The sequence below is a fragment of the Pristiophorus japonicus genome, chromosome 19 (genome assembly GCF_044704955.1).
Source record: "Pristiophorus japonicus isolate sPriJap1 chromosome 19, sPriJap1.hap1, whole genome shotgun sequence".
Lineage (NCBI taxonomy): Eukaryota > Metazoa > Chordata > Chondrichthyes > Pristiophoridae > Pristiophorus > Pristiophorus japonicus.
The window spans coordinates 75,399,032-75,423,837 of record NC_091995.1 but is presented as its reverse complement, the minus strand read 5'-3'; the positions used below and the strand labels follow the sequence as shown (position 1 = coordinate 75,423,837).

Sequence of the window (24,806 nt, the reverse complement as noted above, 5' to 3'; positions counted from 1 at the left end):
CAAGATTCTATTGGCCTTCCTGATCACTTGCTGTACCTGCATACTATCCTTTTGTGTTTCATGCACAAGTACCCCCAGGTCCCGCTGTACTGCAGCACTTTGCAATCTTTCTCCATTTAAATAATAACTTGCTCTTTGATTTTTTTTCTGCCAAAGTGCATGACCTCACACTTTCCAACATTATACTCCATCTGCCAAATTCTTGCACACTCAGCCTGTCTCTGTCCTCCTGAAGCCTGGATTAAGAGTGGCAGCGGCCTATTCAACCTTGGGAGGGCTCTGCAGCAAAGTTTATCCTCCCGATCCATTCCTCATGTGACCGCCACATGCGATGTTCAGCAGGAATCGCTGAATGTGGTCAGCAGTGGGAACCTGGCTGATTTTCCCTTCCTTGCTCTGAGGCGTGGGGCCCAGCTTTAATGCTCCAACTGCTGTACATGCAGAGCTTGGCTACCATGGCTCAGCGAGAGTCACCTTGGGACCTTCTAATCTATATTGCTCAGCACTGCGCTGCACGATGTCCTTTTGAGGTCAGTGCTTGAGCCAGACTTGGCTTTACCCTCTTCCTGCAGATTAATAATAACTTTAATATCAATAATAACTTTCAAAAGGAAATTTGATTAATACCTGAAGCAGAATTTGGTGTGCAAAATCAAAGCACATGGTTTTGGAGATAATGTACTGAGTGGATAGAGAACTGGTTGGCAGACAGGAAGCAGAGAGTCGGGATAAATGGGTCCTTTTCAGAATGGCAGACAGTGACTAGTGGGGTGCCGCAGGGCTCAGTGCTGGGACCCCAGCTCTTTACAATATACATTTAATGATTTAGATGAAGGAATTGAGTGTAATATCTCCAAGTTTGCAGATGACACTAAGCTGGGTGGCGGTGTGAGCTGTGCGAAGGACGTTAAGAGACTGCAGTGTGACTGGGACAGGCTAGGTGAGTGGGCAAATGCATGGCAGATGCAGTATAATGTGGATAAATAAGCGGTTATTCACTTTGAAGGCAAAAACACAAAGGCCGAATATTACCTGAATGGCGGCAGATTAGGAAAAGGGGAGGTGCAACGAGACCTGGGTGTCATGGTTCATCAGTCATTGAAAGTTGGCATGCAGGTACAGCAGGCGGTGAAGAAGGCAAATGGTATGTTGGCTTCATAGCTAGGGGATTTGAGTATAGGAGCAGGGAGGTCTTGCTGCAGTTGTACAGGGCCTTGGTGAGGCCTCACCTTGAACATTGTGTTCAGTTTTGGTCTCCTAATCTGAGGAAGGACATTCTTGCTATTGAGGGAGTGCAGCGAAGGTTTACCAGACTGATTCCCGGGATGGCAGGACTGACATATGAGGAGAGACTGGATCAACTGGGCTTTTATACACTAGAGTTTAGAAGGATGAGAGGGGATCTCATAGAAACATCTAAGATTCTGACGGGACTGGACAGGTTAGATGCGGGAAGAATGTTCCCGATGTTGGGGAAGTCCAGAACCAGGGGACACAGTCTTAGGATAAGGCGTAGGCCATTTAGGACCGAGATGAGGAGAAACTTCACTCAGAGTTGTTAACCTGTGGAAATCTCTACCGCAGAGAGTTGTTGATGCCAGTTCACTGGATATATTCAAGAGGGAGTTAGATATGGCCCTTACGGCTAAAGGTATCAAGGTGTATAGAGAGAAAGCAGGAAAGGGGTACTGAAGGAATGATCAGCCATGATCTTCTTGAATGGTGATGCAGGCTCGAAGGGCCTATTTTCTATGTTTCTATGTTAATTGCCAGGCTTTGTGGGATCGCTCTTTCAAAGAGCTGGCACAGCCACTATGGGACCAATGGCCTCCTCCTATGCTGTATCATTCTATGAAAAATCTATGGGCCATTTACCTACAACAACAACAACTTATATTTATATAGTGCTTTTAATGTAGTAAAACATCCCAAGTTTCCCGAACGTTATCAAACAAAATTTGACACCGAGTCACATGAGATATTGGGGCAGGTGACCAAAAGCTTGGTCAAAGAGGTAGGTTTTAATGAGCGTCTTAAAGGAGGAGAGAGAAGCGGAAATGTTTAAGGAGGGAATTCCAGAGTTTTGGGCCGAGGGAACTGAAGGCACGGCCACCAATGGATTAAAAGGTGATTTAAAACGGGAATGTGCTAGAGGCCAGAATTGGTGGACGCAGAGATCTCGGGACCGTTGTAGGGCTGCAGGAGATGGGGAGAGGCGAAGCCATGAAGGTAATTGAAAACAAGGATGAGAATTTTAAAATCTAGGCATTGCCGGACTGGGTCAGCAAGAACCTTTCATGACTTCTGGATGTCCCAAAGCGCTTTACAGCCAATGAAGTACTTATAAAGTGTGGTCACTGTTGTAATGTAGGAAACATTAACTGGTAGTTAGCATTAAACTAACAGAGAATGCTTCACATCCTGTGCTACTGGACTGCCTGATGCTTTAATTCTCCTCTAACTAACTTATTAACAAAAAAAAAAATTAACAATTGATCCTGGCTGGAAACCTCTTGCTCCTCATGTTATTCAATCCAGCGCTGGCCCTCTGTGTCTAAACTTTTTTTTCCCCTCAATGCAGGAAACTTTGAAAAGGCCGTTGAACACTTCACAGAGGCCATTAAGTTGAACCCACGTCTGGCCATTCTTTACGCTAAGAGAGCCAGGTAAGGGTGCTGAAGGAGGAACGTTTCACAGAGCACGCTCGTGCTAACAGGCCAGTGGCTACCTGTAGTCAGGTACAGGTTCTCCCCATCCCCTGATAACTGGCACTATATATATATAATAATTCACCAACCCAATGGGCAGGCATAATGTGGGAAAATGAAAAAGCAAATTATTTAAATGGAGAGAGATTACAAAATGCTGCGGTACAGAGGGATCTGGGGTAATTAGGAAGGCAAATGGAATGTTGGCCTTTATTGCAAGGGGGGTGGAGTATAAAAGCAGAGATGTCTTGCTACAACTGTACAGGGCATTGGTGAGACCACACCTGGAGTACTGCGTACAGTTTTGATCTCCTTATTTAAGGAGGGATATACTTGCATTGGAGGCAGTTCAGAGAAGGTTCACGAGGTTGATTCTTGCAATGAAGGGGTTGACTTATGAAGAAAGGTTGGCCCTATACTCATGGAGTTTAGAAGAATGGGAGGTGATCTGATTGAAACATATAAGATTCTGAGGGGGCTTGACAGTGTAGATGCAGAGAGGATGTTTCCCCTCGTGGGGGAATCTAGAACTAGGGGGCATAGTTTCAGAATGCGGAAATGAGGAGGAATTTCTTCTGAGGATTGTGAATCTGTGGAATTCTCTACCACCGAGAGCTGTGGAGGCTGGGTCATTGAATATATTTAAGGTGGGGATAGAGATATTTTTGAACGATAAGGGAGTGAAGGGTTATGGGGAGCGGGCAGGGAAGTGGAGTTGAGGCCAAGATCAGATCAGCCATGATCTTATTGAAAGGCGGAGCAGATTCGAGGGGCCACATGGCTGACTCCTGCTCCTATTTCTTACGTTCTTGTATGCGGCGAGGTCCAGATGTCTGGGGGGGCGGGAGGAGGCTAAGTTAAACAAGGCACCGTCTCGAGTGGGAGGAAAGATTTGGAATCCTGCCTCCTGGTATTCTGCTCACAAGCAGGGCACCACATGGTATGCCCACTGGAGGATTGGGTTGGTGAAATTATAAAGTCTAGAGACAAATACCTGACCCTCAGAGAAGTGGCTTCTGAATTCTACAGAAAGCTAAGTCCAGAAGCTAATGGTGAGAATGAAACGTCCTGAATTTCCTCGGCTCTTTATGCCTGGTCTTGAGTTCTTGCCCTTGTACCAGGTGTATAGACATTTTGTAATTTGGGGGAGTGTTTTGTGAATGTCCTTTTAGTTTGGGAGGGGCTATGTGAAAATGGGCTTTGTGTAACAAAAACTTTTTCCTCTGATTTATCTCTTGCACTTCTAGAATAAAATGCTGAGCACTATCATCTTTCCTTGAAGTCTCCCTTTAAACACTACACAGGGGAGCATAAGAAATAGGAACAGGAGTAGGCCACCTGGCCCTTCGAGCCTGCTCCGCCCTTTAATAAAATCATGGCTGATCTGATCATAGACTCAGCTCCACTTCCCTGCCCGCTCCCCATAACCCTTTATTCCCTTAGGGTTCAAAAATCTGTCTATCTCCGCCTTTAAATATATTCAATGACCAAGCCTCCAAAGCTCCCTGGGGCAGAGAATTCCACAGATTTACAACCCTGAGAAGAAATTCCTCGTCATCTCAGTTTTAAATGAGGGGCCCCTTATTCTATGTCCCCTAGTTTTAGTTTCCCCAATGAGTGGAAATATCCTCTCTGCATCCACCTTGTCGAGCTCCTTCATTATCTTATATGTTTCGATAAGATCACCTCTCATTCTTTTGAACTCCAATGAGTAGAGGCCCAACCTACTCAACCTTTCTTCATAAGCAGGAGCAGGAACTTGAGCCCCTTTGTTTAAAGAGGTGGGTTCATGGGCACTTGTCTGGCAGGTTTTGGCTATTGTCAATCTGTCGGCAAATGGCATTGTTGGCTCTTGGGAATCAACGTCGGAATACTTAGAGACTGATTCTCGGGGCGTGTGTACACCAGCCTGAAATAAAGAGCAAAAATGCGAGAAATGTCCTCCAGCTGACTCCAATGTTGGGCGGACACAGGAATGCACCTGAACAGGAAAAGACATTAAAGGTTTAGTAGGCTGAGCCTTCCCTTGTGTCGTTCACTGCGCTCACTTCACAGAAATAATCCAGACATGCTGTTCTTGCCCACAGCTTTAAGCCTATGAATCTGCCTCTGCACCATAGGCAATTGGATGAAGCCACCTTGACCACACCTTTGTCAGTAATGTTCTGAGCCAGCCACGGGGTGCATGATCAGGTCCACAATGATTCCTCCTCTGTTTCTCACTTTCTTTCCCTCATCTTACCCCCCAGTCCTCCCACAGCTGAGATGGGAATGGGATTGGAAGTATGCCCGCCACTGTTAACACTTATTGACCTCAGGAGCTTAATGTGCACTCGGTTAACTCCTGGCTTGCCACACTGGTACCACACAGGGCCCTGGGTGGCACTTTCACCATGTTTTCACCTTGTTTATGGAGTGTGCCACAGCTCTTAATTTAAGAAAGTCTCTGCATACTTAAGGATTTCAACTTTTTCCTCCTGTTTCCTTCTCTCCTAAAAGTACTGGGTGAGCCTGGACTGCGGGTGCTGGCAGGGGGCTGTCGACCAGCTCTGACACTAATCCTGTCCATGCCTCCCAGCTGCACACGCATTCTCTCCAATAGAGGTCACTAGATAGCAATCAGGACCTGGGATTTATTGCCACTTTGTTTTCTAGCTCGGCGAATGGGACTAGCCAGTTATAACATCCTTACGGCTTTAGAAACATAGAAAATAGGTGCAGGAGTAGGCCATTCGGCCCTTCGAGCCTGCGCCACCATTCAATTAGATCATGGCTGATCATTCACCTCAGTACCCCTTTCCTGCTTTCTCTCCATAACCCCTGATCCCTTTAGCCATAAGGGCCATATCTAACTCCCTCTTGAATATATCTAGCGAACTGACATCAACAACTCTCTGCAGTAGAGAAATCCATAGGTTAACAACTCTTGAGTGAAGAAGTTTCTTCTCATCTCAGTCTTACCCCTTATCCTTAGACTGTGACCCCTGGTTCTGGACTTCCCCAGATCGTCTGAGATCGTCTAACTCAGCGCAGACTTGGCATTGCGCGCAAAGCCTTCTGATCTGTATAAGTTGAATGTCTTTCCTCACCAGATCATTAAGGAGCGACTTATTTCTAATGCAGTAATCTTAACACAGAAGGGTGCCTTTCCTCTTTCTGATTTGTATATTATCCCGTAAGCTTTTTATAAAAAAAAGCATGAGGTTACATTGTGTGTTTTACTCTTTCTAACCACATAGTAAGCAATGTGCTACTCGTACTTTTCTCTTTTGCAGCGTGTATGTGAAGATGCAGAAACCCAATGCAGCCATCCGGGACTGTGACAAAGCCATCAGCATCAATCCTGACTCAGCACAGCCCTACAAGTGGAGGGGGAAAGCACACAGGTGAGGGAGGGAAGATGGGGCTATCCTTGCAGTGAATTGTGAGGGGAGGAGGCTTATTGTGGGGAAACTGAAGCAGGAATGGATGTGAATGTTATATGGCATTGTGGGGCAAGAAAGGCCATCAAGACTGGAGCGAGTACAGTAGGTTTTTTGTGTGCTCTGGCTCAGTATAGAAAAAGATTTGCATTTGCCTTTCCTGATCTCCGGACGTCCCAAAGTGCTTTACAGCTGATGAACATAAGAAATAGGAGCAGGAGTAGGCCATTTGGCCCCTTGAGCCTGCTCCACCATTCAATTAGATCACGGCTGATCTGATCTTGGCCTCAACTCCACTTCCCTGCCCGCTCCCCATAACCCTTGACTCTTATCGTTCAAAAAAAACACTGAAGAACTTTAGAAATGCCGTCACTTGTAATGTAGATGAACCACATTAAATGTAGTCTGTCTATTGCCCTTTTCAGACAATATTTGTTTGAATTTTTCTCCCATGCTCTGCAAGGCTCCGGACTAGTGCTAGAGTGCGGTCGGAGGTGCAGGGGCTGTCCTGTACCGTCGCCCTGAGAGGCCATGTATGAGGCGGTGAATATTGGTGGGCTTTTGACCATTGAAGTGGAGTTACCTGAAGCCCATGCTCCAGCGGCGTGCATTGGGCCTTCCCCACCCCCCCCCCCCCCCCAACTGCAGGCTTGGGTTGAGATCCGTTAACTCCGCTTGTGCAATGCAGTGAGGCAGACCCAGACAACAGAATCCTGGGAGCGCTCGCCTGTCATCATCTTTGGGGCAGGAAACTGATGGAAGAGGATCGTCCCGTGCTGGTATCGAAGTGACAACCGATTCCAACCTCTCTAAATGGTAAAATCCTTTCCAATCGATCCCCAGTTACGAAAATAAATTACCCGTTCTCAAAATAAAGCATAACGACGTACTTTATTTCGCCTGCCCTCTTTTCTCCCTTCTTGGCATTAACGCCTTACAGGGACACAGCTCTATGTGCGTGAGCTTTGGCCAGGAGTGCTGGCGGCCGGGGTATTTGAACACTGGGAACATCCCCACCCAGCCCAGTGCTGCCCTCACTGTGTCTACAGATGAGCACTTCCAGCAGGAGTCACTAGCAGTTTATTCAGGGCTGTAACTCTGGCCGAGGGGCCGTTCAGCTCAGCTGCCTGCCAGGGTGTCCCTGGAGATGAAGCACGCGATGTCCACCAGTATGCTCGCGGCCTTCCGCGAGTGGTGGGCGTCGGAGGGACTGGAGTGTATCAATCACCCCCGGCAACCAAATTTTAATTTGATCCAGTTGATTATCCAAAGTTTAATTTGTTTAATTGTGTTGGTTTTAGTGCCCTTTAACCAGGGGGCACTTGATTTACAGGTGCAACTTAAAATAGCTGTAACTCTGGCTGCTTTTCCTCTCGCTAACCCCTGGGATGCTGAAGCCACTTGCACCCTGATATAGATCAGATGACCTCAGCATGCGCTGGGGTTTGTACCTGGTGCCTTCCTACTCCTGGCTTAGCTACTTGCTGGCGAAACACAGAGCCATAAGAACATAAGAAACAGGAGCAGGATTGGGCCATGCGACCTATTTTCCCTTTAAGCTGTGCAGCCACCCGGCTGTCTAGAGGTCCCGCGCGGCCAGTGAGACGACTTTTAAATAGAATTTTAAGCGGAAGCGCAGCCTGTTAAAGGGGCCGCGTGGGCCAAAAAACAAAGACTTGCATTTCTGTAGCGCCTTTCACCACCATCCCAAAACGCTTTACAGCCACTGAAGTACTTTTTGGAGTGCAGTCACTGTTGTAATGTAGGAAACGTGGCAGTCAATCTGCGCACAGCAAGCCCCCATCAACTTCTTGGGCGGTCCCTCGTATCGAGGATGACTTGCTTCCACCAAAAAGGGATGAGTTCACAGGTGTTTCAATGAAGGGCCTAATATTCCACGAACAGCAACGTGATAATGACCAGATAATCTGTTTTAGTGATGTTGATTGAGGGAGAACTGCCCTGCTCTTCGAAATAGTGCCATGGGATTTTTTACGTCCACTTGAGGTGGCAGACGGGGCCTCGGTTTTACGATTCATCTGAAACACGGCACCTCCGATTGTGCAGCATTGTGTCAGTACACCAGTCAGTCTAGACTTTTGTGCTCAAGTCTCTGGAGTGGGACTTGAACCCACAACCTTCTGACTCAGAGGCGAGAGTGTGAAAAAAATTAGAGGGAACATTGAATACGGCCCCTCGAGCCTGCCCTGCCATTCAGTAAGATCATGGCTGATCTTCGACCTCAACTCCATTTTCACGCCCTATCCTCATATCCCTTGACTCCCATAGTGTACCAAGATCTATCGATCTTGGCCTTGAATTTACTCAACGACTGAGCATCCACAGCCCTTTGGAGTAGAGAATTCCAAAGATTCACCACCCTCCTGAGTGAAGAAATTTCTCATCTGAGTCTCAAATGGCTGACCCCTTATCCTGAGAAAATGACCATGGGATTTGGGCAGTTATTTCCCTCTGCCCCTACACACAGATAGTAAAGGAAGCCAAGGACATGTGATGGGCAATTCCTGGTGTTGTGTGTTGCCAACAACTTTTAAGTGATTGTGTAGTTTTCATCTTGAACGAAGGGCGTGGATGCGCAGATAAATCTTGCTGCTCATTAGCAGATTTTGTCCTCATAAGCAGCATGTGTCTAAGTCAGTTCTAGTAACTATTGAGAGCAGTTAATGCTCATACAACTGTCATCATCATAGGTAGTCCCTCGAAATCGAGGAACACTTGCTTCCACTCTATAAAAGTGAGCTCTCAGGTGACTACAGTCCAATATGGGAATTACAGTCTCTGTCACAGGTGGGGCAGACAGTTGTTGAAGGAAAGGGTGGGTGGGGAGTCTGGTTTGCCGCACGCTGCTTCTGCTGCCTGCGCTTGTTTGCTGTATGCTCTCGACAACGAGACCCGAGGTGCTCGGCGCCCTCCCAGATGCTCTTCCTCCACTTCAGGCGGTCTTTAGCCAGGGATTCCCAGGTGTCGGTGGGGATGTTGCACTTTATCAAGGAGGCTTTGAGGGTGTCGTTGAAAGATTTCCTCTGCCCACCTGGGGCTCGCTTGACGTGTAGGAGTTCTGAGTAGAGCGCTTGCTTTGGGAGTCTTGTGGCCCGCCCAACGGAGCTGGTTGAGTGTGGTCAGTGCTTCGATGCTGGGGTACCAGACTGGGCTTGCAGGTTCGCATTGTAAACCTTGCTGTGCTGATCCATTTTCTCAAACAGGCTACTGGGTCACTGGGAGGAAGCAGCACTGGATCTGGCCACAGCCTGCAAACTGGATTACGACGATGATTCCAGCACCATGCTGAAGGAGGTGCAACCTCGGGTAAGTGACTACAGTTTGTTGCTTAAAATCTACTTGGATTAGCGAATGGAAGAGTAAGATGGTAAGATAATTTATGGTCAAATTGAAAGAAAAGGCATTTCTAAGGAATCGTCCATGTCTTCAGGACGTCCCAAAGCGCTTTACAGTGAGTTACTTTGAGGTGCAGTCACATGTAGGCAAATTAGATTCCTGTCGGGCGAGCAGCCAAGTTCCTGCAGGGATTCAGTGGTGGAATTGGTTTCTCCGGCGACCTATCTTGGAAAAAAAACAAGAATTCGCATCATTTCCAGATTAGCTTTTGCAGGGAAGTGCTTTTAAAATTCTCAGACTTGTTTCCAAATCCCTCCCTGGCTTCGCCCTCTCCCTGTCTCTGTAACCTCCTCCAGTCCTACAAGCCCTCCGAGATCTCCGCGCTCCTCCAATTCTGGCCTCTTGAGCATCCCCGATTTTAACCACATCACCATTGGCGGCTTCCAGCTGCCTTGGCCCTAAGCTCTGGAACTCCCTCCCTAAGCCTCTCCGCCTCTAGCTCTCTCCCCTCCTCTGAGACACTGCTTAAAACCAACCTCATTGACCAAGCTTTTGGTCACCTATCTGAATAATTCCAATGTTCGCTAATGCTCCTGTGAAGCTGTTTGGGACATTGGGCTAACCAAACTGAAAGTTGGCATGCAGCTACAGCAGGCGGTGAAGAAGGCAAATGGCATGTTGGCCTTCATAGCGAGAGGATTTGAGTATAGGAGCAGGGAGGTCTTACTGCAGTTGTACAGGGCCTTGGTAAGGCCATACCTTGAATATTGTGTACAGTTTTGGTCTCCTAATCTGAGGAAGGACATTCTTGCTATTGAGGGAGTGCAGTGAAGATTCACCAGACTGATTCCCGGGATGGCAGCACTGACATATGAAGAAAGATTGGATCGACTAGGCTTATATTCACTGGAATTTAGAAGAATGAGAGGGGATCTCATAAAAACATATAAAATTCTGACGGGATTGGACAGGTTAGATGCAGGAAGAATGTTCTTGATGTTGGGGAAGTCCAGAACCAGGGGTCACAGTCTAAGGATGAGGGGTAAGCCATTTAGGACCGAGATGAGGAGAAACTTCTTCACCCAGAGAGTTGTTAACCTGTGGAATTCTCTACCACAGAAAGTTGTTGAGGCCAGTTCGTTAGATATATTCAAAAGGGAGTTGGATGTGACCCTTACAGCTAAAGGGATCAAAGGGTATGGAGAGAAAGCAGGAATGGGGTACTGAAGTTGCATGATCAGCCATGTTCATATTGAATGGTGGTGCAGGCTCAAAGGGCCTATTTTCTATGTTTTACTACGTTAAACCTACAGTTTTAAAAGGGCGGCGCCTTATTCTGAGACTATGTCCCCTAGTTTTAGTTTCCCCTGTGAATCGAAATATCCTCTCTGCATCCACTTTGTTGTATATGTTTATCTTATATGTTTCGATAAGATCACCTCTCATTCTTATGAACTCCAATGTGTATAGGCTCAACCTATTGTCCTAAGTCAACCCCCTCATCTCCGGAATCAACCTAGTGAACCTTCTTTGAACAGCCTCCAATGCAAGTATATCCTTCCTTAAATATGGAGACCTGCACGCAGGTTTTATACCTCACCAATACCCTGTACAGTTGTAGCAGGACTTCCCTGCTTTTATACTCTATCACCCTTGCAATAAAGGCCAACATTCCATTTGCCTTCCTGATTACTTGCTGTACCTGCATATAACCTTTTTGTGTTTCATGTACAAGGACCTCCAGGTCCCTGTGTACTGAAACACTTGCAATTTTTCTCCATTTAAATTGTAATTTACTTTTCTATTTTTACTGCCAAAGTGGATAACCTCACATTTTCCCACATTATACTCCCATCTGCCAGATTTTTGCCCACTCATTTAGCCTGTCTATATCCCTCTGCAGATTTTCTGTGCCCCCCTCAATTTGCTTTCCCACCCATCTTTGTATCATCAGCAAACTTGGCTACATTACACTCGGTCCCTTCATCCAAGTCATTAATATAGATCGTAAATAGTTGAGGACCCAGCACAGATCCCTGCGGCACCCCAGTAAGTTACAGTTTGCCAACTGGAAAATGATCCATTTATCCGGACTCTCTGTTAGTTAACCAATCCTCTATCCATGCTAATATATTATCCCCAACCCCGAAATAAAGGCAGATAAATGCTGCAAAAGTGGAACGGGTTAGGAGGCATCAGAATCTTGTTTGAGAACCTTCGTAACCGACCTGGTGAAGGTTGCCACATGCTGTTTGGGACACTGACAGATCTGTGCATTTGCAATGTTTGTTTTACCTCTGCTGGTACAGGCTAGTTTCAAGTTACAAATGTTGCATTCATGCATGAGGCTAATCCAGAAAAGGAAAAAACACACAGCACGTAAATATGTGCTGTTAATTGTTAAGATCTGCAACTGTCAGGCTCCCCGGTACTTGAATTTTAATCGCTATTTGTGAATTAGCAATGCTCTGTCTCTCCTGACCATCTAAGTGTGCTAGCTGATACAGTACCCAGCTGGTTTTCCAATCCGAAAACAAAATACTGCGGAAATCTGAACTAGCAACAGAAAATGCTGGAAATACTCAGCAGGCCAGGCAGTGCCTGTGGAGAGAGAAATAGCGTTAACGTTTCAGGTCGATGACCTTTCGTCAGAACTGGAAAAAGTTAGAGATGTAACCGATTTTAGACGAGGAGCGAGGCAGGGAAAGAACAAAAGGGAAGGTGGAAGGCAGGAGAGATCGGCTGACGAAAGGGATGATGGTACAAAACAAAAGATGATAATGGGACAAGAAAAGAAACAAAAGATGAGTCTGGAAGAGGTGTAAATGGAAATGGCAGAATATCAACACTGCCATGTGTAAAATAAATAACGGCAGAGGTTACGGTCTGAAATTGTTGAACTCGATGTTGAGTCCAGAAGGCTGTAAAGTGCCTGATGGAGAGCTGTTCCTCGAGATTGGTTATCCAATCGCTACATGCTCCGCTACGCTCCACAAACTAGCGTAGTGGTTATATTACTGGACTAGTAATGCAGAGGCCTGGACGAATAATTCAGTGAGTTCAAACCCCCACGTCGTAAAGGACTGACGGATTCACTGATCCCCGTCAGGGAAAGAATCCTGACACGCTTGCCCGGTCTGGCCAACGTGTGACTCCAGTCTCACACCAAAGTGGATGACACTTAATTGACCCCCTGAAGTGGCCGAGAAAGCCATTCGGTTGTATCAAATCAGGACATCTAGGGATGGCCAATAAATGCTGGGCATTTAAAGCAAAACTGGAACTGTTTAATATTCGAGCCAGTGACCATAGCAAAATGTTACTGTGCTCGCTGATTATGGGCAGCTGGAGAAAGATCGAATGCTGGCACTAACCTGGGGGACACAACAATAACTTGCATTTATGTAGCCTCTAACAATAGTACAGGCAACTCTCGGTTATCCGGGTCCCTCGGGGATTGGGCTATGCCGGGTAAATGATTTCTCCGTTAGAGCGAGTTGACAAAGTTAAAACTTCAATGAATAAATACTGTGCAATCAGCTACAAACTGTAACAAGGCAGTTAAGTACGGACATTACCAGCATGCATGCAGGTGGCCTCGAGGAGGAGATTGTCTAGCTCTGGGGTTCCGGTGCCTTCCCAGGCCGGAAGGACTCTGACGTCAGCGGCGGCCGCGAGAGACAGCGGCTGCAGCAGCGCGCACACGGAATTTTAAATGCCATTACAACGGTTTCCAGCTGCATCTGTGTGCGGATAATCGAGAGTTGCCTGTAATAACATCTTACGGCGTTGTCAAGCGAACCACGTAGAGATATTGGGACATGCTTTACAGCCACTGAAGTACTTTTGGAGTGTAGTCACTGTTGTAATGTAGGCAAGGCGACAACCAATTTGCGCACAGCATGCTCCCACAAACAGCAATGTGCTAATGGCCAGATAATCTGTTTTAGTGATGTTGGTTGAGGGATAAATATTAGCCAGGTCAGCGGGGAGAACTCCTCTGCTCTTCTTCGAAATAGTGCTGTGGGATCTTTTACATCCACCTGAGAGAGCAGACGGGGCCTCGGTTTAACGTCTCATCCCTCAGCACTGCACTGAGCCTGGATTTTGTACTCAACACTGTAGTGGGGCTTGAATCCACAACCTTCTGACTCAGGTGACAGTGCTGTTCACTGAGCCACAGCTAAGTTGCTGCGTAACGATTAAGAATGAAAACCATAGCTTGTGAAAGTTCAATCTTGCTAAACTTGAAAAAGGCAAGGCTGGTTGAATTAAAGGGTGCTGTTAAATTAGCTTGTGTGCCATCTCACACTCTATGCTGTACAAGTGGCTGGGAGAAAGAAAGGTTCAGTGCTGGGCCTGCAATCAGCAAATGCAACAGTGCAGAGTGGAATGGAAATATCCTGCTGGACTCCCATCAGTACAGCTATTGTCTGTGGCAGTAATAAAAACACAAGAATTAGGAGCAGGAGTCAGCCATTCGGCCCCTCGAGCCTGCTCCACCATTTAATAACATCATGGCTGATGATCTACCTCAACTCCACTTTCCTGCACTATCCCCATATCCCTTGATTCCCTCATATCCAAAAATCTAGCGATCTCTGTCTTGAATATACTCAAAGGCTGAGTCTCCACAGCCCTCTGGGGTAGAGAATTCCAAAGATTCACCACCCTCTGAGCGATGACGTTTCTCCTCATCTCCGTCCTAAGTGGCTGACCCCTTATTCTGAGACTGTGACTCCTGGTTCTAAACTCCTCAGCCAGGGGGAAACATCCTCTCTTGCATCTACCCTGTCCAGCCCTGTAAGATGCACTGCACTATACTATCACGTCACATTGCAAAACACAATTTCCGAAATGGAGAGTTTGTGGATCGTGAGGGATGTGGTGCTGCACCGTCCTCCTTCCTGTTTCTTCTGCCCCAGCACCACAGAGAGGGTCGGTATGCTATGTAGCTCTCAGTGCCTGCCCCTCTCGCGCTCTGGTTGGGTGTGGTCTGCATTTTTGGGGCCCAATTTTGGCCATGACTTGAATCAATTTTTTTGGAGTAAGTTGTTTTTTCTGGCGTAAGTTTAAAAAAATGCCATTTTTCCCCCAAAATTTGCGCCAGAGTAAGTCGATTAGGTACGATTTTTTTTTTAGTTCATTTTTTTTCAAAAGGAGACGTTTCCAAACACTTGCGCCAGTTTTGGCCATTTATGTCACTTTGGCCATCTAAAACATACTCCAAATCGACTTAGGTCAGCGTATGTGGCCAGCTCTGAAAAACATTGCGGGCAGTTAAGAAATCAGCACAGGTTAGTACATTTAAAGCACCAAAGCACTTACAAAGCACAAAAAGTAATAATCAATCAATCAATCAATAATAAATAGAAGTCCTACTTTTATGCCAGAATCAAGTTTTATTTTTAAAGTCCCCCCCCCCCCCCCGCCCATCAAAACACTCTTTCTCAAACCCCCCCCCCCCCCCCCAAAAAAAAAACCTCTCCTCCTCCACCCCCCTCCCAAATCAAAAATTCTCAAACACAACCATCAATAATAAAAAATAAAGCTGATGTCCTACCTCGGCCCGGGAAGTCAGCGGGCCGGCCTGCCAGCCGGTGCAGGAGGCCACTCGGCCGGGGATAGGGTGCGACGAAGATTGGGGTGTCCCTTCGGCCGGGGATAGAGACTGTGAGCATCGTGTCCTGCTCACAGCCCGCTGGGAGGGCAGGTGCATGCGCACAGACTTCACTGCGCATGCGCGCAGCTGCCGGCACTGTTTTCTGTGCTGGCCTGATGCTCCGCCCGCCCACTGCACTATGTATGCCACGCTGAGACACTGGAGACTCGGCAGGGTGGGGCTGTTTCCAGCACGCAAAGTTGGCGCATTTAAGGTAAATGTGCCGAAAAAAGGGTTGGGGAAAATTGGGCCCTTGATCCCTTTATAAAATATGAACATAAACTCTAAAATATAGCTAGTTGAGGCTCAGTCTTGGGGTGAGGATCATGCTATCGCATCTTTGTTCGTCTCCGCCCACCAGTTTAAAAAGAAACCCTCTAAACCCATGACCAGTTGCAGATTGCAGTGGAGGGGACTGTCTTTGTGCTCGAGCAGGTTATAGGGTGATAAAGCAGATCGATCCAGAATGTGTTTATTATAAGAGGGGATCGTGCGTTAAATATTTCAACCACATTTTTCTTTCAGGCCCAAAAGATCGTGGAGCACAGAAGAAAGTACCAAAGGAAACACGAGGAGAAGGCTATCCGCGAGCGAATGGAACGTGCAAAAAAAGCAAAAGAGGAGCATGAGAAAGCTCGCAAGGTAGGAGGCAAGCTATTGGCAACCAATTTATTTTCCTTCCTGAAGACAGGCATTCTCGCTGAAGGGTACACGGCTACTGGCTGCGTTCAGCACCTCCACTAAGTATCCGTCCTGTGAAATTCTCGGCAGTGAATGTCAACAGGCAAAATTTTGGTTTTGGGGTCTGTGCAGCTGTGCCCAATGTCCATGCATCCACTTCTTAGTAAGAGTCACTGGCTCGCAGTAGTGGGCGGGGATCCTTGGCTTTAGGCTAGGCCTGTATTCTCTCGAGTTTAGAAGAATGAGAGGTGATCTCATGGAAACATACAATATTCTTACAGGGCTTGACCGGGTAGATGCAGGGAGGTTGTTTCCCTCTGGCTGGGGAGTCTAGAACCAGGGGTCTCAGTTTCAGAATAAGGGGTCGGCCATTTAGGACTGAGATGAGGAGAAACTTCTTCACTCAGAGGGTGGTGAATCTTTGGAATTCTCTGCCCTAGAGGGATGTGGAGGCTCAGTCGTTGTGTATTCAAGATAGAGATAGTTAGATTTTTGGATATTAAGGAAATAAAGGGATATGGGCATAGTGCAGGAAAGTGGAGTTGAGGTCGAAGGTCAGGATCTCAATGGCCTACTCCGGGTCCTAATTTTTAATGTTTACTTAGAATGTACAGCACAGAAATGAGGCATTTGGCCGAACTGGTCCTCGCCAGTGCTTGTGCTCCACACGAGCCTCCTCCCACCCCTCTCCATCTCACCTTATTCGTAAAACATAAAACAACATATGCAAGACATCATAGTTTATATAAAACTGCCAAACCTGCATACGTTACCATCTAGAAGTACAAGGGCAGCAGGCGCATGGGAACACCGCCACTTCCAAGTTCCTCTCCAAGTCAAACGCCATCCTGACTTGGAAATGTATCGGCCGTTCCTTCATTGTCACTGGATCAAAATCCTGGAACTCCCTCCCTAACAGCACTGTGGGAGCACCTTCACCACGCGGACTGCAGCGGTTCAAGAAGGCGGCTCACCACCACCTTCTCGCGGGCAATTAGGAATGGGCAATAAATGCCGGCCTTGCCAGCGACGCCCACATCCCGTGAATGAATAAAAAAACAGCAACATATTTTGAAACACGTGTAATTTTCCACTAAAACGATTCCCACCAGCAAACACTATTATAAATAAAAACAGCAAATGCTGGAAAACACTCGGCAAGTCAGGCAGCATCCATAGGAAAAGCCTTCGGATTATACAAGTCCCAAATAACAGATTATTTAGGCTTGCCTGAAACTCACTAAGGGTACCGACATGGTTGTCACTAGATTTACAGTGAGTTGGTACCAATATACCTCTCGTGACTTGTATTTTAGAATTCAAAATCCTCTCCAGCTGCAACTCAAATTCGAAAGATCAAAATCTATATTTACTGCTAGATCTTTTTCACGGTGCAAATGGAGACAGTATGAACATTTCACACACACTACACTTGACTGAAATCCTGGTGACAACATTGGTGCAATGTACATTCACACAAGCTAGGTTTAACCGTAGGAAATTTCCCCGACACTAGTGTACCAATAAGGTGCTATACAAGAGAGGGAAGATTTACGGCAATGAGGCTATTTTTGTTGTTTCACAATTATAAATAAAAATATCAATGTTTATAGAACAGAAAATAACCAGAAGCTGTTTTCTTTAATTTTAGCAGATTACAACATAAAAAAGGAACTCTTATTATCAAGCATTTGCAATTAAAACAAAAATACATTCACCAGACTGTCGAAGAAAGATACACAACTTATCTTGCATATTTAATATAAAAAGTCCCAAACTGTGTCACAAATAGAAAGACATCCAACTATGCAGGTAAAGATTAACGGGGTGACCAAAATCATCAATGCAGAGAGGGGTTTTGGGAAGGGTTTTAAATGAAGACAGGCAAGAGTTTAGGGAAGCCTCAAACTCATCCCAGGAACTCAGGCCAATTGCTGGCAAAGATCAGATATCTTGTCACAGGCCAAAGGACAAACCTGGGTATTCGCTACTCTGTTGCTTGGCCCCTCGAGCCTGCTCCGCTATTCAATAAGCTCATGGCTGATCTGATCATGGACTCTGCTCCACTTCCCTGCCCGCTCCTCATAACCCTTTATTCCCTTATTGCTCAAAAATCTACGGTATGCCTTAAATATATTCAATGACCCAGCCTCCACAGCACTCTGGGGCAGAGAATTCCATAGATTTGCAACCCTCAGAGAAGAAATTCCTTCTCATTGCTTTATTGCAAGGGGGTTGGAGTATCAGAGTAAGGAAGCCTTGCTACAATTGTACAGGGTCTTGTTGAGACCTGGAGCACTGTGCACAGTTTTGGTCTCCTTATCTGAGTAAGGAATTACTTACCTTGGAAGGCAGTGCATTGTAGGTTCACTGGATTGATTCCTGGGATGAGAGGGTTGTATTATGATGAGAGATTGTGTAGAATGGGCATATCCTCTGAAGTTTAGAAGAATGAGAGGTAATCTCATTGAAACATATAAGATTCTGAAGGGGATTGATGGGGTAGATGCTGAAAGGTTGCTTCCCCTGGCTGGAGTGTCTAGAACTAGAGGGGGGCACAGTCTCAGGATAAGGGGTCGGCTATTTAAGATAGTGATGAGGGGGAATGCCTTCACTCAGCGGGTTGTGAATCTTTGGAATTCTCTGCCCCAGAGGGCTGTGGATACCAAATCTCTGAATATATTTAAGGGTGAGATCGATAGATTTTTGGAGTCTGGGGGAATTGAGGGATATGGAGATCGGGCAGGAAAGTGGAGTGAGGTCGATAATCAGCCATGATCTCATTGAATGGCGGAGCAGGCTCGAGGCGCTGTATGGCCTACTCCTGCTCCTATTTCTTAGGTTTTAAAAGCAAAAGAGAGGTGGTTTTGTCAAGGACTGTAGGTCAATGCAGGGAATTATTTTCTTGGTGACTCGCCAAAGTGGGATATTGTAGAGCGGTCATTTTTATATCATTACATGAAGCCAAGTTGAATTAATTTGAACTAAGCGACTCTGACCTGTACGTTTTACCTCATTGAGTAAAACCTCTTCTAATTTGAGCCAAACTTTGCCCCATCTAGTGTTAACTTAGTCCATCTTTGGAGAGATTGAGAGATGCATAGAATTTACAGCACAGAAACAGGCCAGTCGGCCAAATGCATCCATTCTCCACACGAGCCTCCTCCCACCTTAATACGCCTCAACCCATCATATCCTTATATTACTTTCTCCCTTATATTCTTAAAGGCACTATGCTATTCACCTTAACTACTCAAGTGCTAGCTAGTTCTACATTCTAACCACTTTGAGTAAAGAGGTTTCTCTTGAATTCCTTTTGGATTTATATTTTATATTTATATTTATGACAGCTAGTTTTGGACTCTCCACAAGTGGTAACAAATTCTCAATACCTACCCTATCCAACCCATTCATAATTATAAAAACCTCTATTAGATCATCCCACAGCCTTCTCTTTTCTAGACATGAATATCCGGGTCAGATTGCAAGGGGATGCTATTGTTGCATTGCTGCTCATGCGATCGTACAATTAGATGTAGGACGGGTTTGACCGACGTCACTTCATCATCATAGGTGGTCCTTCGAAACGAGGATGACTTGCTTCCACGCCAAAAAAGGACGAGTTAACAGGTGTTTCAATGAAGAATCCGAACTACATGCTGAAGGGTGGAAGATGCCTGTGCGTGGATTTTTTTTAACGTGGGGTGGCCGTTGCACACCAGCCACCACACGGGCTCGACAGAGCTAGGTCTTGGTCCAGTGGCAAGGATCAACCAAGACAACTGGAGACCAGCTCTGCTGCACGGACCTAGTGCGCGCACACATCGCAGTGTGGACTGACCCATGCTGCCCCTGGCCCCGAATTCTCGCCTCCCCTGGGCCCTGATCACGTCCTTCTCCTTTCCCTCGACCTCGCTGCTCCTGTTGTATTTGCCCACGTTCCAATCACCAACCTGGACTTTGATGACCTGGACTTAACCCGAGACGGTGTCTATGGCAGTCCGGGCTTTGTAACGGTGACCCGAGACAGTAACTGTCAGTAAACTGTGGGGGAATCTCAACTGAGCGCCGAGATGGTAATCGGGAACTGGAGCCGTTTTTGTTTATATATCCTTTTGTACTGGTATTGTTTACTAGTCAGTAAACTCTCCTTATGAGGTTAACTAGACTCTGGTACTGAATGGTTCGAGACATGTGTAGCCAACAAAATAATTGGCATCAGAGATTGTGAATGGAGGGACTAGACTCCAAGGTGATCTGGGTGGTCTGGTCAAGCTGCTTTTAGAATGTGCCATAGCCGCAATGCAAGCGAATGTTTTGATTCCACACTCGCCGATTTGTGCTCCAGTAACGTCTGTCACCCTTGTTTCAGGAGGAAGAGGCTCGCCATCCAGGAGCAGCTGGGTTCGGGGGTTTCCCAGGTTCGTCTTTCTGTGTTTCTCTCTGCTCGCTTTCTAGAAAACCAAGGCTGCGATTTAAGGCAGCTGCAAAGGACATGGCACCTGCCAGCCTGAATTAAATCTGGCCTCCACATTTTGGGAAAACAAATTGGTTCATCAAAGTGAAGGGCAAATTCCCAGTGCTGGAAATGAAATACTTTGCACTTATGGCACCTTTATCCGTGTTCCCTGGGCGACCAGATCCGTTATCCGTGTTCCCTGGGCGACCAGATCCGTTATCCGTGTTCCCTGGGCGACCAGATCCGTTATCCGTGTTCCCTGGGCGACCAGATCCGTTATCCGTGTTCCCTGGGCGACCAGATCCGTTATCCGTGTTCCCTGGGCGACCAGATCCGTTATCCGTGTTCCCTGGACGACCAGATCCGTTATCCGTGTTCCCTGGGCGACCAGATCCGTTATCCGTGTTCCCTGGGCGACCAGATCCGTTATCCGTGTTCCCTGGGCGACCAGATCCGTTATCCGTGTTCCCTGGGCGACCAGATCCGTTATCCGTGTTCCCTGGGCGACCAGATCCGTTATCAAGGCTCCCAACGAGATGTTACTGAATTTAATCCTTTGTTGTAGATCAAGTTGAAGAAAGCGGTCGATTTGGCAGCAGTTTGAATTGAAACACACTATTCCAGTGCACTGCTAGCCGTCGGATAGTTTAAAATGGTCTCTGAGGTTGTGTAAACCAGTGTCTTTGAATTGTCCACTAGTCTCCAATATTGTAGCTTTCCATTTACATTTGTTCAATTAGAGCTCTGCTCATCAACCATGGAGAGGTCCTTGTATCTACACAGGTCCCAGGGGGGGAGGGCACTGTATCTACAGGTCCCTGGGGGGGGGGGGGGGGGGGCACTGTATCTACAGGTCCCTGGGGGGGGGGGGGGGGGGGGGGCACTGTATCTACAGGTCCCTGGGGGGGGGGGGGGCTTTGTATCTCCTTGTCCTTGAATTCAGCTTCACATTAATTACATTGTGATTTTCCTATCTTCAGGTGGTGCTGGTAGTTTTCCGGGTGGAATGCCTGGGATGGGTGGAATGCCAGGGATGGCAGGCATGCCTGGGATGCCTGGTCTAACTGATCTACTTGGTGACCCGGAGGTGCTCGCAGCTATGCAGGTAAACTGTAGTAATAATTGTCAATGTTGCATGAAGATCTCACCATACAGTCCTGTATACAGCCGCTGCTCACTGTAAATAGATTGGAAGCTCTCCCAAGCCATGCTCAGCACTGCAATGGTTGGAGGTAGAGGGATTGGATTTGAATCGTGTTACTTGAGTTCTTGTGGTCTGTGATCTGAATACTGCCGGATTACTGAACATATCCTACGAAGCGCAAATGGTTGGTTGACTCATTGTGAGATGTAAATAGAGAGACGCTTTATAATTTAAAAAAAAAAATGTATTCCTGGGATGTGAGCCACTAAGGCTAGCATTTATTACCCATTCCGAATCGCCCTTGATAAGGTGGTGGTGAGCCGCCTTCTTGAGTCGCTGCAGTCCGTGTGGTGGATTCTTCATTAGTGCTCCTTATCAGGAGCTGAGGGAGTTCCAGGATTTTGACCCAGCGACTGTGAAAGAATGGTGATATATTTCCAAGTCAGGTTTGTGTGTGACTTGGAGGGGAATGTGGAGGTGGTGGTGCCTGCTGCCCTTGTCGTTCTAGGTGGTCGAAGGTTTGGGAGGTGTTGGCGACTTGTTGCAGTGCATCTTGTAGATGGTACACACTGCAGCCACGATGCGCTGGTGGTGGAGGGAGTGATGGTGTGGGATGTGAATACCCAGCTCAGAAAACCACTTTTGCTTGACTTCTGTTGCGGAGCGTATAAGATTATGAGGGAGCTTGAGGGTGGATGCAGAGAGGATGTTTCCACTGATGGGGGAGACTACAACTAGAGGGCATAATCTTAGAATAAGGGGCCTCCCATTTAAAACTGAGATGAGGAGGAATTTCTTCTCAGAGGGTTGTAAATCTGTGGAATTCGCTGCCTCAGTGAACTGTGGAAGCTGGGACATTGAATAAATTTAAGACCGAGATAGATAGTTTCTTGAACGATAAGGGAATAAGGGGTTACGGGGAGCGGGCAGGGAAGTGGACCCGAGTCCATGATCAGATCAGCCATGATCGTATTAAAATGTCGGAGCAGGCTCGAGGCGTATGGACTAATCCTGCTCCTATTTCTTATGTTCTTATATTATCAATGTGTGCACTTTGAGGTTAGCCCCTGCAATGTGATATGGCATGGGAGCCCAGAACGATTGTTAACCTGGGCTTTTTGAGGCCACTTCTGATCCTCTCACTCCCACTTTGCCCGAGATCTCTTAACTCGCCACAGGTGATTGAGCAAACCTGAGAGCTTGCTAGGTACAATACAGCATGTTGTGTTCCTCATTCAGCCTGTGGAGGGTGGGAAAGGGGGAAGGGAAGAGTTTAAAAAAAAAACTTTATCCAGTCAGCCTTAAATCTCGTGTGTGTGATTTGGCATTTCTTGAGTTCAAGCATTATTTTGAATTGCTTTCCTCTGCAGGATCCTGAGATAATGGCAGCATTCCAAGATGTGGCCCAGAACCCAGCCAACATCTCCAAATACCAGAACAACCCCAAGGTGATGAACTTCGTGGGAAAGCTCTCGTCGAAATTTGGTGCCAAGCCGTGAAGAGGTCGATCACTGTTCCAAATAAATCCCAATTAGAACCCCCTGCCCCCCCCCCCCCCCCCCCCCATTGCACTACTCCTGTAACTATAAACTTCCCAATGTTCAGAGTAGATTGCTATATTTTTTAGTTTTTTTCTTAAAATTTTGATTTTTTTTTTGGTGGAATTAAACAGTTTAAAAAAAAAAACACATGTTTCTGTTGCACAGAAAATGTCATGCTGCTTATTGTCTGCAGTGACCCAGGTCTGGGAATCTGGGAAACTGACAATCGAAGGCTGCGAGGCTTGAGCCTTTTCACGAACAAACCATGGGGGCATTTAATTCCTTTGTTGCTACTTTAGCACACCGATTAATGCGGAAATAAATGGATTCAAATAGCGGAGCGGAGAATTTAATACAAACATGTTGACCAGTTTAAAAGAAAAAATATTGCAGGGAGCAAATTAATCCCGTGTGTGTTCTGCCAAGTCCAGGCCTTGACTTGTTTCTAACCTACCGTTGGCATTGTGAAAGCAGGCAGTTTCTCTTGTGGCATGAGTCCCACGGTTATTTGTTGCACCCGTTTTATATCTAAAATTGCGATTGGCCTTTGGTAACGGTGGTGTCGTACCTGGGAGGAGGTTTTAGCCCCAGTCTGCGGAGTTGTCTAATCTCAGTAAGGATGCTAAAGGTGTCCTTGACTATATTGGCGAGAAATCAGCTGCTTCTCATTATCCAATGTTTCCTGCTGCAGTGGATATTGAGTACGAACTGTATCGGGCTGGGCTGGGCTTTGTGTTGTCCGGTCGGGTAGCTTACTCGAACTGGCACATTAAAAATGACCCCACTTGGACGATGGGGCTGTGAATGCCTTGTAGAAAGTGCAGCCAAGGATAAGTCAGTGTCTACTTGAAAATACTGGAGTTTCTCCTAGTTTGATGCCACTGGGGGAAGGTTCTAAAGTTGGGCATTCCCTATAGGCAGTTGCCCACCCTGCTCAAGACAGGACAGCCTGGGCTGTACTTGCTCAGCTCTGACTGGGCTGTTTTGTGGCATGGGCAGAAGCTCATTCCCTCCTGGCCAGGTTTCAAACCTTGATCTTTTTGTCACCCACCATACAAAACTGGAACACCCTGTGTGGAATCACAGTGTGAGGATACCAACAGGCCAACTGGTTCTTAAATCTCAGCCTACAACTATTTCTCTCTGTCCCCAGTAACCGTCAATTCCCTTTTGAAAAGGCGATAGTTGGATATCTGGGTAGAGACAAGTATGGATGTAGACATCAAGCATGAGCGCTCTGGTTATTCTGACACTGTGTCCATTTGCCTCCTTCAGATTAGATTCTGTTGATTCCATGATGGCGTTAATCGTAAATGATCCACAACAAACCAAGTTTAATTAGACTTTTTCCTAAACCTGTTTCTTAAGTTTATACTTGCATCTTCTCCTGCAGGTTTATATACTATTAACCCCTACCTGCTTGTGGAGTGGGGAGGGCAGAATAAACAATTTTAACATTTATGTGGGAGATTAAGACCCCAGTAAGCCAGAGGTAAGAATATATAAACCATTACATTGGTGAGGGGGCAGCCCCCCCGTGTTAGAGTATTCAGCTCTTTTATTCCCCCGTCTGCAGGTAAAGACAAACGGTGTCTTGCAATCCCACCGAAATGCGTTGGGTTATTGAGACACTTGGTGCACCCTTCAGCCGTGTGACTCGGACACCAGAAATGGGAGTTGGTACCCGGAGTGAATTTTGGGGGTGGGGTGAAATTGTTCTTTCTCTCGGTCCTTCCTCTCCTTACCCCACCCCACCGAACCGCATGTGTGGAGTTGAGGCTGAATTGAGAGAACAAAATAAAATCGGGATCTTCCCATGTCTCAAACTTGAA

General features: G+C 46.7%; 1 protein-coding gene across 1 annotated transcript in view; it reads left to right on the top strand.

Moving 5' to 3' along the window:
* The window catches only part of st13 (ST13 Hsp70 interacting protein), a 47,880-nt gene extending 23,074 nt beyond the window's left edge, over positions 1-24,806 (top strand). Inside the window, exons 6-12 of the mRNA XM_070861630.1 lie at positions 2,582-2,666; positions 5,984-6,094; positions 9,355-9,457; positions 15,675-15,791; positions 20,203-20,251; positions 21,270-21,394; positions 22,804-24,806. Of these exons, the coding sequence (XP_070717731.1) occupies positions 2,582-2,666; positions 5,984-6,094; positions 9,355-9,457; positions 15,675-15,791; positions 20,203-20,251; positions 21,270-21,394; positions 22,804-22,932 (719 nt within the window). The 3' untranslated portion in view covers positions 22,933-24,806. The remainder of the gene's footprint in view (positions 1-2,581; positions 2,667-5,983; positions 6,095-9,354; positions 9,458-15,674; positions 15,792-20,202; positions 20,252-21,269; positions 21,395-22,803) is intronic.